General features: G+C 30.3%; 1 protein-coding gene across 1 annotated transcript; it reads left to right on the top strand.

The window, feature by feature from the left end:
* Positions 1-745: 745 nt before the first annotated feature.
* Positions 746-13,059, top strand: LOC116767551 (CKLF-like MARVEL transmembrane domain-containing protein 4). The gene is made up of 4 exons (XM_032657924.2): positions 746-1,119; positions 11,108-11,266; positions 11,757-11,858; positions 12,125-13,059. The coding sequence occupies exons 1-4, from the start codon at positions 967-969 to the stop codon at positions 12,215-12,217; spliced, it is 507 nt and encodes a 168-aa protein (XP_032513815.1). The 5' UTR covers positions 746-966; the 3' UTR covers positions 12,218-13,059.
* The last annotated feature ends 961 nt before the right edge of the window (positions 13,060-14,020 follow it).

Below are 14,020 nucleotides of genomic sequence, written 5' to 3'. Positions count from 1 at the left end.
AGTGGATTCCCAAGATGATTTATTCCCAACGGATGAAGGGATTTCATTGTTGTAAGATGCCCTTAAAAGGTAAGTAGAAATATATTAATAAAGTTTCTGCTGCAATTTCGTCAATAGTAATATTGATGAACAAATTTTTTGTCAAAACTGTTCTTCAATTCTATTGTATACAAATACTTAAAAAGGCCAGAAACTATTTTGTGGAAAAATCAAAATTTAGATTACATTACGCAATTCATTATAATTAACTTAAATTATGATTCTAACATTTGCAGCTAATACTTGTTGGTAAGTGTAAATGCAATTGTTATTCCAACAATTTGTTGCACAACTTCTAACGACTAAATAACTGAAGGCAAGTAACTTGGTACACGCCTCGGCCTTGGTGATATCAAATTTTATTTATGAACATGCTTGTTTGGTATATATGAGTATGAGATGTTTTTTCCAATTACATATATCTATTCCTTATAATGAAGTATTAGTTGTGAATATATGATATAGATCTATTTGTTGAACAATTACTGGTATTTTGGAATGTTAATTACACAATTTGGCGCAATATAGTTGATAGATCGTGAACCTACTTTTTTAAATGGTAAGGCGTGTACATATTTATTTTTCGCCGTCATGTTTGTTGGGCATTTATATTTGTGTATAGCATTCCGTCGCCCGGCGAACGGGCATGCCGTAGCGTATGTCGAAGCCGCACACCACAAGCCCGTAGCGCGACGAGCGAGTCGAGGACGGTCGCCAGTCGCCAATCGCCAATCGCCATTCTCGTTGCTTCGTCAGTCGTTCTCCGTCATTCTTCAGTCGCGCGTCGCACGAAACATACCACGTTAAACGCTGGGGGAGAAAATGTTTTGCGCGTCCTAGTGTATTGAGATTTATAAATTATAGTGTCAGTGCTAGTGTTACTACTATTAGAGTATTCTTTTTCAACCAAAGTAAACAGCTTAGAGGATGATGGCTCCCGAGACGGTGGTTACAGTAGATCATAACAAACCAGCACAGCAGCAGGCGCCGCCGCAGCAGCAAGGACGTGCGCTGGATTGGATTAAAATCAATGTAGAATATTTCAAAACGCCGCCCGGTTTACTGAAGATCATCGAATTGGTAAGAAGCACATAACAGTTAATTACCGCTAATTTTACCGACTGAGCCAAGACGACTATTTACACTGTAATCCGTCATCTGCTGATCATGTGTTTAAATCACATAGTCAATAAATTAACCGGTTTAAAGTTCTTATTGATGTGGTTTTCCTCCACTGTGTAATTTGAATGCATCTTAAAGAATATTTAGTATCTTAACACTTTATTTTATACGGCTATATAATTTAGTGACGCTTTCAAAATTTTGTCAATAGTTTTCAACTTTTTAATTACATGCGTCGAATTGCTTTTGTTTGGAGAAAATAAAACCAATTAGATATAATATTATATACCGACGCTATTAAATAGGAAACTATTTCAACGATAGTCGTAATAACTTGATGACCTTCCTTTATTCTAAAAAGAATATTTTGTAAATAAAGAATATTAAAATTTTTAAATGTTAGTATCTATTTAATATAATTTTCTATTAAAAATAAATATCAACTGGCAAATTACTTTAATTATTTTTATTTATAATGACGTGCACTTAACGAAAAGAAGGTTCTACATAATTGTTTCTTGTTTTAAAACTTCTCACGTAGGATGATGACATTGTGTTGTTTAATTAATAACACCACATACCAGTCTTAAATTATTTTACACTTTGTGGTGATTTTAAAAGCATATATGTATTCTAAATAAACTTAAATTTTTTGAATACCTAGATCATTTATTTTATAAACATTTGGGACTTCTGGGCTACATAAAGGATATTTTATTTTAAAGGATATTTTATTTAGTTATTATGTGTTAGATAGTAAATATAAATCGATCTATTTTCAGTTTACACAAGATTATACTATTGTGGTTGTCGCCTACGCATCCAAATCCGTGATATCATTCGCTGACTTAAATCGTATCCTTGCAATAATTACGTAGGTATTTTCTGTACCTACGTATAAATTGAATCACCTCCACGATATTAACTCTTGAAAAATAATATGATTCATGATATAAAGTCTAAAAACTTGTTTTAACCTTGAATTATATTACGTTATGATGGCTGGAGATTAGTAGAAGTGGAGGTATTAAATCTTCATTTGTACATAATTTATGAATACAGTATATACAGGTATTGTGATATCTTATGTCACTGACGAAGCTCGTCAATAGAGCCGCGTAATTTGTATCTTTTACTTTCTGAATTATATAGGGTAGCAACCAGAGGTTCCAGGTAAAACTAAAGAACTTATAATTAATAGGAATATATAGAATAAAAGTTGCCACATATTATAATAAGAATTACATAATTAAACTTATAACCTATACTTAAGGCTACACGATTGCCCCGATATGTTAGGATAGCAATCCCATTCCATGGCTTGCGTGTTATCAGGAATCTTCTGGTTCACAAGGCTTGGTGTTTATTCCGCGGAGTCAGCAACGTCACTCGTAATATATTTTATCCATACAACGAAGTTGCCCCAGCGAGGTTCATTTATTTTTTAATATGTTGCACGTACGTTATATCTGTCACGTTATTTAACAACAATAACCAAAATATAGACTATAACTCTTTGTAGGCATATTATATTATTTAAATTGGTCATTGCAATTATATTGCTACAAAATGATGTTATGTAGCAATCTATATATATATTTTATGGGAACGCAGTTTTGCATTTAGTTGCATATGCAATTTTCCCATAACCAGTTACCAAACTAATACATTTTGAAACTATTGGGAGATTAACCTTTAAATGTTAACAAAACTTAATTATGTTAAAGTGTTCCATATCTTTGAAATCCAATTAGATTTAGATTGTTTTGAACCAAAAATATGCTCAGATGAAGAATTTAGTTTAATTACCACGAAGATCATTATTGGTTTCTATATTAATCGATAAACAATTAAAAGGTATTTAAGTAATTTTCACGTCACATGTTGAAGTTTTACATACTCGTTATAACTTAAACTGGTACAAAAATAGTATTTAGTCAAAAAATATTACTTGTAAAATGATCTTTACTGCCAATGTGAAAAAACTAATAATGTTTTATTTTTGAAGGACAGTTTATTTTTTTATGTTTGAAGTTAAGAAAATAAAATATAACGTATGCTTTTTTCACGTCATTAAACCAGTCTTATAAATTGAATGATTTTAATAACAACTTATGGAAGCAGATTCAATGTCCATAAATCAATGCATAGTGAATATTTTACTAAAACCTTTTATTTAATTATATTTATTAGTGAGTTAATAATCCTTAAATGCGAGTAGTGCGTTCCTACAGCTACGTGTTACGGAGTTATAATTCTTATAATTTTTAACCTTTTAACTGTAAAAGTTACCTTTCACCTCATCAAATGGGCTGGTCAATTAACTTCGTGCCGTCATAATTGTCGGAAACCATTGACCCTTGACATTATCTTATTCCCCTCATGTAATCGCCCACGTGAAAAAGCTGTTGTGACGAGAAATGTTTTTCAGTTACAAAAGATAACAAACGATAGTTTAAAATTAGGTTTGCTCCATTTTATTTTTTGTCTAATGAAATATTTTAAATAGGCAGAGGCTTGGATATTTTAATCACACAGGTCCAGATAGAAACTATTACAATCTTTAATACCTTGTTTTATTTCCTTATAAATTATTGTCTTGCTTTAATCTAAATAAAAAAAAAAAATGTACAGAAAATTTAAGAAACAGCTGTTTTGTGAGTAATCATTTCACATCTAATGTGTTAATTACAAATTTTAATGTACTATGACGTCACTTGTAGCAAGTATACGTTTTTTTATACATGACAAAGACTTCGTCATGTTTCTTATTGGGGTCATAGATTGTGTTTATATCATTTTTATAAAAAGCCCACAACGTGCCGCGACGTCACTATCTCTTATCTGTCAACGTTGAAAGGTAAAATGATATTTCGTTAGAAATTTTTATTATTATATTATGTAAAGTATGTATTTGCGTGCCATTGAAAGTAAATTTTTTATTTGGTTTCTGTTTGTGTAATGATCCAAATAAGTAATTCTTATAATAAAATTACAAATAGATTGATAATTTGAAGCGTTCATGTATAATGGTGTACTATTTTTAATAGAAAAGTTGACATTTGCTTACAAAGTATTATCTCTTGCTCTGAACGCCCGTCTTCCAAAACGTTGAAGCGATTAGCGATAAGTCTTAATCTGTTGTTTAAATTATATCTACATGTATCTTTAGTACTTGACTCAGTGTTAAGGAAAATTGTTAGTTTTAAAACTATCATTCGTTTTCGAATTCGTTCTTGTCATGATTATTGATTTGAAACATACGATGCGAGTTTTTTTTTATTATTTTTAATAATATTTTCTATGAGAATGTAAAAGTTCGCTTCACCTTTTCTTCTGGTGATGTATTTAGCAAAGACATATATGATACATGTGTTTATAAAGAATTTTTCATGTATATCGTAATTTAAATATTTATTTCTTAATTTATGACCAATCTAAAACAGTACCAGACGGCTGTTCCATTTATAACAGACAATTTAAATCAAATTTTATGATGTCTACGAGAATAAGCTAGTTCTTGCTGTCAAGTGTTCTACATCTCTTCACGTATTAATCTAACCTCGTCAATTCATCACGATTTAAAAATACATTTTTTTCAATTGATAATAAAAAACGTATACTTCTTTTGTTACATTCGTATTACTACGGTACAGCAACAAATATTTCATTGTCTGATAACGACTACAACTGCAGCGGAACATGCTTATCAATGATTTCAATAACTTTCCTTTAAAGTAACGCAACTATACGAAATGACGTTTAAGGGCATAAAAAATAAAAGAACATTATTTTTTTTTTACTTATTTTTTTCTTTTTCTAGTTAAGTTTTTTATTTATTAATATTTATTATTTAATAAAACGAATCCTTATTTTATATTCTCTTGTGACGAATCGTAATATTTTAACTGGTTAGTATGTATCGCTCCATTAAATCTTAAGTAAATAATAAAACTGTTTTATAAATATAAGTTTGCATCACCATACACAGAAATGAGTAAATAATTTATTTTCTAATGTCACGCAATCAAAAACCGTTTGCCCTCTAGCTTGACCGATAAGGTACGAATATTCTATGAGATTTTGTATTTCATAAAAAAATCCAACCACTTTTATCGCAACCAAACGTAAATAATTTTATAAGTATACATATCAGGACAAAATATGAATATATTATATATAATTAGTATTTAAACTTCATCAATATTAATATAGTTTTTTTTTATATTTAGTCAAGTAAAGTATGAAGAAGTTTTCTCGGTATTAAAATTTTGCCGTCGTAGCTTTTACACGAGAGCGGTCTCGGGAGAAAGCTGACTTCGAAATGAAAGTAGTTGTGTCGTTAGCACATTGGTCCGGCCGGTGAGGCTCTGGCCATGTCACGAGGCCGGTGTGACAACCTGTTCTTTTCTCATCATTTCACTCATTTGATATCTATCTACATATATGTATATTACCGTATAAATAAGCCGAATTAGCTGTCAATAATCAACCATTATCGGCGGATCAGATTTTAACCTGTACTGCAATCTCGCAATATTTAGGAATCGTATAGGTTTAAACGGCATTGTTTTGCCAAATCCCTAATGAAGTTGATATGTATAGATAGTATTGTTTTCATACGTTACGAAAGCGTTCCTGTGTTGAGACATAAGTAACCACACACCTATTGTGTTGCGTATTTGCGACACAATTATGCCCCGGAAAAGTTATACGAGTTGAGATTAATAAGTGTTGGACACGAGATTATGACGTGAAAACTGAAGTTATGTTATGATATTTTTTCTAAATCCAAAATATATATATATATATATATATATATATATATATATATATGTTTATGTAAGAATTGCATGAAACAGTGGGTATTCAACAAAACATCCATATATAAGTCATAAACGTTAAATTATTCAGTAACAGAAACCTTGGTTTAATGTTGACGTCATCAACCTATAAGGCCGAGTCGCACCATTTGATTTTCTTAGAATCCAGAAACAAATATTACATTCGACTACGTTCTCGATAAATATTGTCGTGTATATTAATAATTCTGCTTCACAAAACACCATAAACACTTTACTTAATTGTTTCACACTAATACACATTAATTAATCACGTCCCAAGAAATCGAATCGTATAGATGATTTCGAAACAACTGTTACGCTATTAACATTTCTTTGTTGTGTTTTCTTCGTAACAACTTAAATTGAAACGCATTATTATATTAGTCTATTAGTAAAGATGCATGTTCGAAACCTGTTCGGTTTCTTGTTGCGATTTCCTCGTCTTCGGTTTGATATTGAATAAGAAGTGAAACAATATAACAGAGTCACGAACTATAAATCCACGCAGCGGCCAGTATCATTGGTTTTATCGTTTGCCAACCATTATGTCACGTCTTTTTATGAACGTTTACTACAGCTTATTCCTACTATCCGCTATAGCAACAGGTTATTTTCGACGTCCCTCCTGTATAGACTCGCTGGTTGGGAGACAGAAAACGGGTCACGGATGAAACAATATAAAAAGTTATAAATAAAATTAATTTATAAAAACGATAGCGAAGTGGAGCATCTCACGATTGTCATTAAGATGTAACCTCTAACCCGTTAATAGACACGATGTTTTTAAGTTAGTCATTCCAGATGATCTTTATTTGGACGCCGAGTTTTAATAACGTTTATGACGTTAAAGCACCAACTATTTTAAAATGTGTTTTTACATATTTTTTTTTCATAAATACCTCTCATTGTTTATTGATCTTAAAATAGATCGGTGTTGTTTAATGCCTTGTGACCTCACAATGCTGAAAACAATAGGGAGCCATACTAAATCTACTATCAACAACATTACGTTCTGTTTAACATCCAACTGTTTTCCAAATAAACTTTTTCACGTCTGACTTCTGACGTAATAATTTCTATATATTTATTTTTATACATGTACCTATTATAATAAAACACCTATTTCAAAAACCTTTTATTTCAATAAAGTTCTAAAGATAAGAGCCCCTTATATATCACGTTATTTAATTACACGCAAAAACATAGTCTGTATTTTTAACGAAACACTTGAATTAAAGCAATATGGGACAAAAAAGGTTTAAATATTTGATATCTATATATTAAGTTATAGACAAATGAACTTTATCGTATATAACATTATTTTTATATGGTTCTAATTTTAAATGATATAAATTTCAGCATTCACTTTTCTTGCCATTCCTTATCCACACACTTCATATTTTAATAGCCTTGTTTGTTATTGATTTATAATAAGTATGAATTCACAATGTCAGCGTAAACACGGAATGTGACAAGGTTTTTTATTTTTATGAATTCGTATATTAAAGAATATTTCAAAGACTTTTGATTGATGAATGTCACGTATTGTATTTATCACCTGTGAAAAACTTGTAGCAGGTATATTTATGAAATAACTATTGATACATTTAATATAATTGGTTATTCCCTATACTTTATCAATTACAATTTTATCAACATCGCATTCTACACGTGAATATTACTAATGCGTCACTATAATTAAAAATTAAATTAGTTAAAAATTAACTTGTAATCCAAATCCAGGGAGTAAAATATGCTCAAAAAGATCGGATTTGACATTTCTTAATATAACAGATTATTTTAGAGCGTTGTGTGTTGAAAAGATTTTCCACAACAAAGACAATATCCAAATATATGCGATGTTAAGTAATGTCTAACTCGTTTTCTGCCTACTTATTTCTTAACTTCAAGTTACGTAACAGAGAAACTTAATTTTACCTTAACTATACATGTTTGTAGTTCTTAAACTCGTAAAATAATAACCGATTTTCACAAGCCGTGACATATTCATATTTATAAATATATAATGTCTATAAGCTGTTAAAGTTGTATATTGCTTCAAGACATTTCAAGGTTCTATAATTAGTACATTCATGTTAGGTACACACACGATCTCGAATAAAATATGTCTGTAGATTGATTGTATTGCATCACATATCGATATGAGCGTGCGCCCCGCAAACTCATAAATTGGGTTTAAATTTTCGGTTATATTTTTTTAAGATTGGGTCATATTCCACGCTTATTGAGATCACGTTTCTTATAACATGATTTTTCTTGTGTACACGTATTATATGGAAGTCGTACGGATGGAATAAGGTGTTTGGTAACGGGAAGCGAATAGTGACGGCGGTCGTTGACATGAAAAACCCTATTTGCCATCGTCAGAGTAACAGTTTCTCTAGCCATTAATACGTTGAACAGTTCGTTATATAGAAATCGTTAGATCTATTATTAAATTATTGATGGTAGTGTGATTGTAGATCTTTTTGTTTTCAAGTTTCTGCGTTGTGTTGAAATGGAAAAATTTCTATTATTTTATTGTTTATTATATAATAAAAATTTTAATTGCATTATTTCTATTCGGTCGTAGTTACATGCACGGAAGTATGGTTAGTGAACAGACGATGTTTTTTTCGGGTGCGTCGTAGTGCGCGGTCGGTCGATGTACTCACTACCCAGTCACCCAAATGTTAACTCGCAATGTTTTCACTTAACATATGTTAAACGGAAATGATTGCAGTGGTCAGGTATAAAGAGTTAAATAAATAAATTACAGGTTTCAATCAATATACATATCCCCAATGAACGTGTCTATATTTTTTAATATGAAACATAGATTTGTTTTTGTTAAAATCAATTGATGTTATCTTTTTTACATCATATAATGTATTAAAAATATCACAAACAATTAATCTTGCATGAAAGCTTTCGGGATCATAAAAATATACATTCCATACTTTATATATTAATCCAGAGTAAAAATATTCATCTAAATGTATGACTTTTAAAACTATGTATAGTAAACCTCTAATAACAACCTAAAATTCCATCTGCCATATAAATGTTACTATACAATTTAGTTTTAAAGTTAATTAGAATATCGATTTTCTAGTGCGTATTTGAAAGAGCCACAATCGATTCAAGGGCACAGTTGTACGAAGGTTTTATTCCTTTTGTTGGATAACTTAGACGCACATGAATATTGATTTTTACTTTATTTTTATATTTATTTGTAAATAAAATACAAGTACTTCAATATTGCTTTTTTGAATTGCCTAGATAATGGAATTCGAAATCTGCTATTCTCACTTTTCGTTTGCTAAATTAAATGTATATCATATTGTCCTTTCAACATTAATATTCTAGAGGGCGCTGGAATCGGAAATCCGGCCACTTTTGTTATGTAGAGCGAAACTTGGACGAGTAAAAGCGTTGATGGTTGTGATCCCATTGATAGAAGTCGAATGCCGGTCGGCTCCCATACGTATTCATGGTAGGTAGGCACTTTCACCGGCACACGGCACACGGCGTCACAAGTGACATCGATTTTTGTCCTCGTTTTTTTATAAGTTACCTCAAATTTCACTTATTTTTAAGTATCAGAAGAGTGAGAAGACTTTTCGCTCTTTTTTTATGGAAGAAAGTAAGTAATCCGATTGTAAGTTAAATTTTTTTAAATATGTAAAAATCATTTGCCGTTAGTATCCCAATGATAAGAAAATGTTAGCGATAGTCACGATTTATATGTTATTGTTTTGTCGGTCGTTAGTAATTCGCTTGTGGTACACCTGTGTGCTAGTATTGCGCCAGTCCGACGTATCGGCGTTGGCGCAGGCGATAAGAAACCGGTTCGAGCGGCGGGGCGGAGGCTCCGTCGGACACCGTTGCCCTAATCGTACAAACATATTACCGCTAGCTATTTCTGTTATACACCGATTATAAGAAATGTACCGAGCAACTGATTCTCTTCGTATTTAATAACTTCCATGTAAATATACAACGCGGTACGTCCTAACCTAACACATTTACCCACTGTTGCATTTATATTACCTCTTGTTTGTGCTCGTCTTAATTGAGTTTCTTTCATACAACGATATATGGCAGAGTTTACATTAATTTCTTTACGACATAACAGTCAGAGTTATTGTTTACTTGTTACTTACTTCTGTTAAGTTTTTGTTTGGTGCATCAAAAAAAAAACAAAAACATAAATCTGTCGTTATAAAACAATCAAAAAGGTTTTATAATTATGACATTATATTTATTATTACACTATGTGCTTCCTGCATCTAAACATGGTACTTGTTTTGCTGTTTTCCTTTTATTTTTAGTCCAAGGTTAACTAAGATATTAGTTTTGCAATCAATACTAACAGATCAAGATGCGAATAAAAAATGTATATGCACCACCTACATGAATGCAAATATTTGTCACAATCAATTAATGTCTACTAATAATAGATCATTGTAAAAATCAATTGGTTATTTCTCGAAATTTCGACCGCGAAAATGACTTTGTATTGTTAAATCAAACAGTATATTATATATAGAAATGATATTATGTGTAATTTTGTTTGTTTGTTTTGTGAAACTTATATGAGATATTTAAAGCCAGACAGTTTTAAAGCAGTTTATTCATAAATTTTACTTGATAAGATAAATGTAAGATATAGTTAGTTAGTGAGTTGAGGATTAAATCCATAATAAGACACATATATATTTATTATGTCTAAGACAAAGACCGAATAAGACTGAGAATAGAGTAAAGAGTTTTTTTCATTTCATTCATACAATCTTTGTCAAAAAAAAAAACATTTTGTAACCAACAAAAACTAAAACATCTATTTTGCGTTCATTTATCGATATAAGGTACATTAATATTACACGTTTCGATGTTGCATCTTCTAGGATTCGATAACAATACTTAATAAATAAAAATAATTATCATGTGTCATGAAAAAAAGAGTACTTCACAAATATATACGAACAAGAAAATAAAAAAATTGTATCCTATAATTTTTACTAGTTTTAAAGAATGTAATAAATAAATTGTTTTATTTATTCTTCTATATTTATTGAAGGTTTTGGTGTTTATTTCAGTTTCTGGGTATTTTGTGTATGGCGTTGGGCACACCGTGGGCATCCGCTTGGTATGTCTTTGTAGCAGTGACGTCCTTCATCACCACCCTCATTTGGAGTTTTGTCTATTTCCTGAGCATCAGAGAAGCCCTGAAAATACCCATCAATTGGGTACTATCTGTAAGTTTAGAAAAATTAAGAAAATAAGAATAGTATTATATGCAAAGTTCTCTTTGTCAGACTATATTCGAAGCGTTGCTAGCATGACACTACAAACTTAAAATAGTATGCCTACAGAAAGCTTAAATAGTTAAATTTATAAAAACTAGTTGTTAATTTATCAATACTTAGAGCGTCTTTTAAAATGAAAATTTATATAACTGAAAAAAAAAAAATGGTTTTCAAGGCAACGTATTAAATCATAATTAAATACGTCCGAGAACTTATAAGAAAATATATTTCAACAATCATGACATCACCATTATAATTTCAATTATGTGACTAGCAACAAGAACCAACGAAGTCTTATTTATTAAAAATATTTTAATGTTTTAAATGTTGATTGGTCTCAACTACTTAAATAAATTAACTCAATAAATATACAACGAATTAACATTAATCAATGATAAATTGTGACCTTGTTTTATTTATCACTTTTTTTTTGTTTCAGGAATTAATCAGCACCTGTTTGGAAACGTTCTTCTATCTTATTGCCTTCATAGTGATGTTTACTTCAGTTTATGGCAATTTCGGACGAAACATCGCAGCCGCTGTATGTATTTCGTTGGATTATTATTATTATTTTTTTACAATCGAAGTTCAGTCGTATATTTCAAAATAAGAATTGTAAGAACATTGGCAGTTGCTGTTTTTTTTTTAAATATTAATTAATTTAAATATGGAAGGTGCCAATATAAAAATTATAAATAAATCTTTTTCCTATATATTTTATAAACTTCTATTTTGTCTTATAACTTAACCTTATTTTGAATATTTTTTTTTTAAACTTATTATATTTTTACTATATTTGTTTTTCAGGTGTTCGGTATATTCAACACGCTCGCATACGGCGCCAGTTCGTACCTCCTGTACCAGGAACACAGAAGCAGCGCGCCGGCGGGAACGGCGTGAGTATGGCGCCGGAGCACCTCTCGAACAATATTTGTTGTTTTTAATATTATTTCATAGATAAACTTTATATTCATTTTGTACAGTCTAATAATGATAAAATTATATTCGAATTTTTATTATTGAATCGACAAAATTATTATAATATAATATATAAAGTGTAAGGCATTTCATATTTAACAGAATTTAATATTAACGGCCATATTGGATTTTCGGAGTGGGTGGTACCTGTTCATGTGGGATTATTTTCTGACTTATTTATTTTTTATTTTGTGACCGTTTACAGTGTGACTGAGATTTATATTCATTGCGTTATATGGGTTATGTTTGTGGGCTGATATTTTTGATGTTTATATATCATTTCTAATATACTGAATGTTTCTCATCGGTTCTGTCTGAGTGTATTAATATAAGCACATGGCACATTTTTCATATTCGAACATTTATATCGTTATTGTCAATTAACTAGTCTGATATCGTGTTAAACTATGTAACTTTAAAAAAATTACTAAATAAAGAACAAATTACACTAAAATGTCACTGGTTGTGAAGTTTTTTATTTCGCTCGATGTTTTTTTGACGTGTTCCACGTTCAAACGACACAATATATACTTATATAATTTTGTTAACGGTGCAAATTAGAATTATTACATGTACCTTTTTTATAATAGTAATGACCATTGTTGGTAACAGTGTGTCAGTTGTTGTTAAGATACAGATTATATAAGGTTATTCTTAAATAAGTACCTACCTTTATTATGTAACAGTATGAGGGATATTACATTATGTACACAATAGTTTAATTCAACTAATATGTAAAGAGTTAATAAAACACGTTAACACTTTTTGTATTTTTATTTTATATTATCTTTTACTTTTATTTTGTTGTTACTGAGTTCGAAGGCCGGAGATATCCCAAACATCGCAATGACTGATTATGAAAATGATGTCATTTTTGATACGTATCCACAAAACTCAAGAAGGGCAAAAATATTTTATATATAGATGAATCATAAGAAACTATAAAAAGATGATTGTATAGATGTACATTGTCAAATAAATACAGATTAAATAAAGTACTGTGAATTGGCTTGTTTTTCATTTCACGAGGACAAGATCGATTTAGCTTTACGTCTTATCATATTTTAGAAGGTTTGTATAGTTTTTAAGACTTAAGGAAATGGACCAATCGAAAAGGGCTTGAGTAATACGAGAAATAGTTCTGAACTTTGGAAGTGTTGTCATCTGTACTTTTGGTACAAAAGCAAGAGAGAATTACGCAGCAGTTAGCTGTTTATTACTTGGCATCTTATTTTTGGAGGTAAGGCAGATATTTAAGGTTATCAATAAACGAATACATGAGTGAAAAGTGGATGTCGCAACTCACTTCTTAGAGATATTAATTCACAGAGAAAAATGCGTACGTTCGCAAAATGGGTTGGCTTCTATTAAAACTATCATTAAAAAAAGATAATTAAAGTTTATTCGTTATCTTTTTTTCTAATATGCAATAAGATGGTTATATTACAGCATGGTTATCGGTTTATAGACTGATTTCAACAGAAACCAAATAACTCCGAAGAAACTTATTACTTACAAAATTTGTGTATATAGCTATAGATTTTTTTTTCAAAGAAAACAACTGAAACGCCTAAAAATTCTACGAAAATACAATAAGGTCATATATTAATAACCTAATTGGTACCTAACAGTATGGGCAAGCCACCTAAATAAAAATAATTAAGAGACTCGAGGGGATTTTTACTAACAATAAAGGCGCTCCTCTATTCAAAATTGACCCCTTTA

Source organism: Danaus plexippus (assembly GCF_018135715.1).
Source record: "Danaus plexippus chromosome 9 unlocalized genomic scaffold, MEX_DaPlex mxdp_26, whole genome shotgun sequence".
In the NCBI taxonomy this organism is placed as follows: Eukaryota; Metazoa; Arthropoda; class Insecta; order Lepidoptera; family Nymphalidae; genus Danaus; species Danaus plexippus.
The sequence above is the reverse complement of the archived record's forward strand: the minus strand, read 5'-3'. Positions and strand labels throughout refer to the sequence as shown.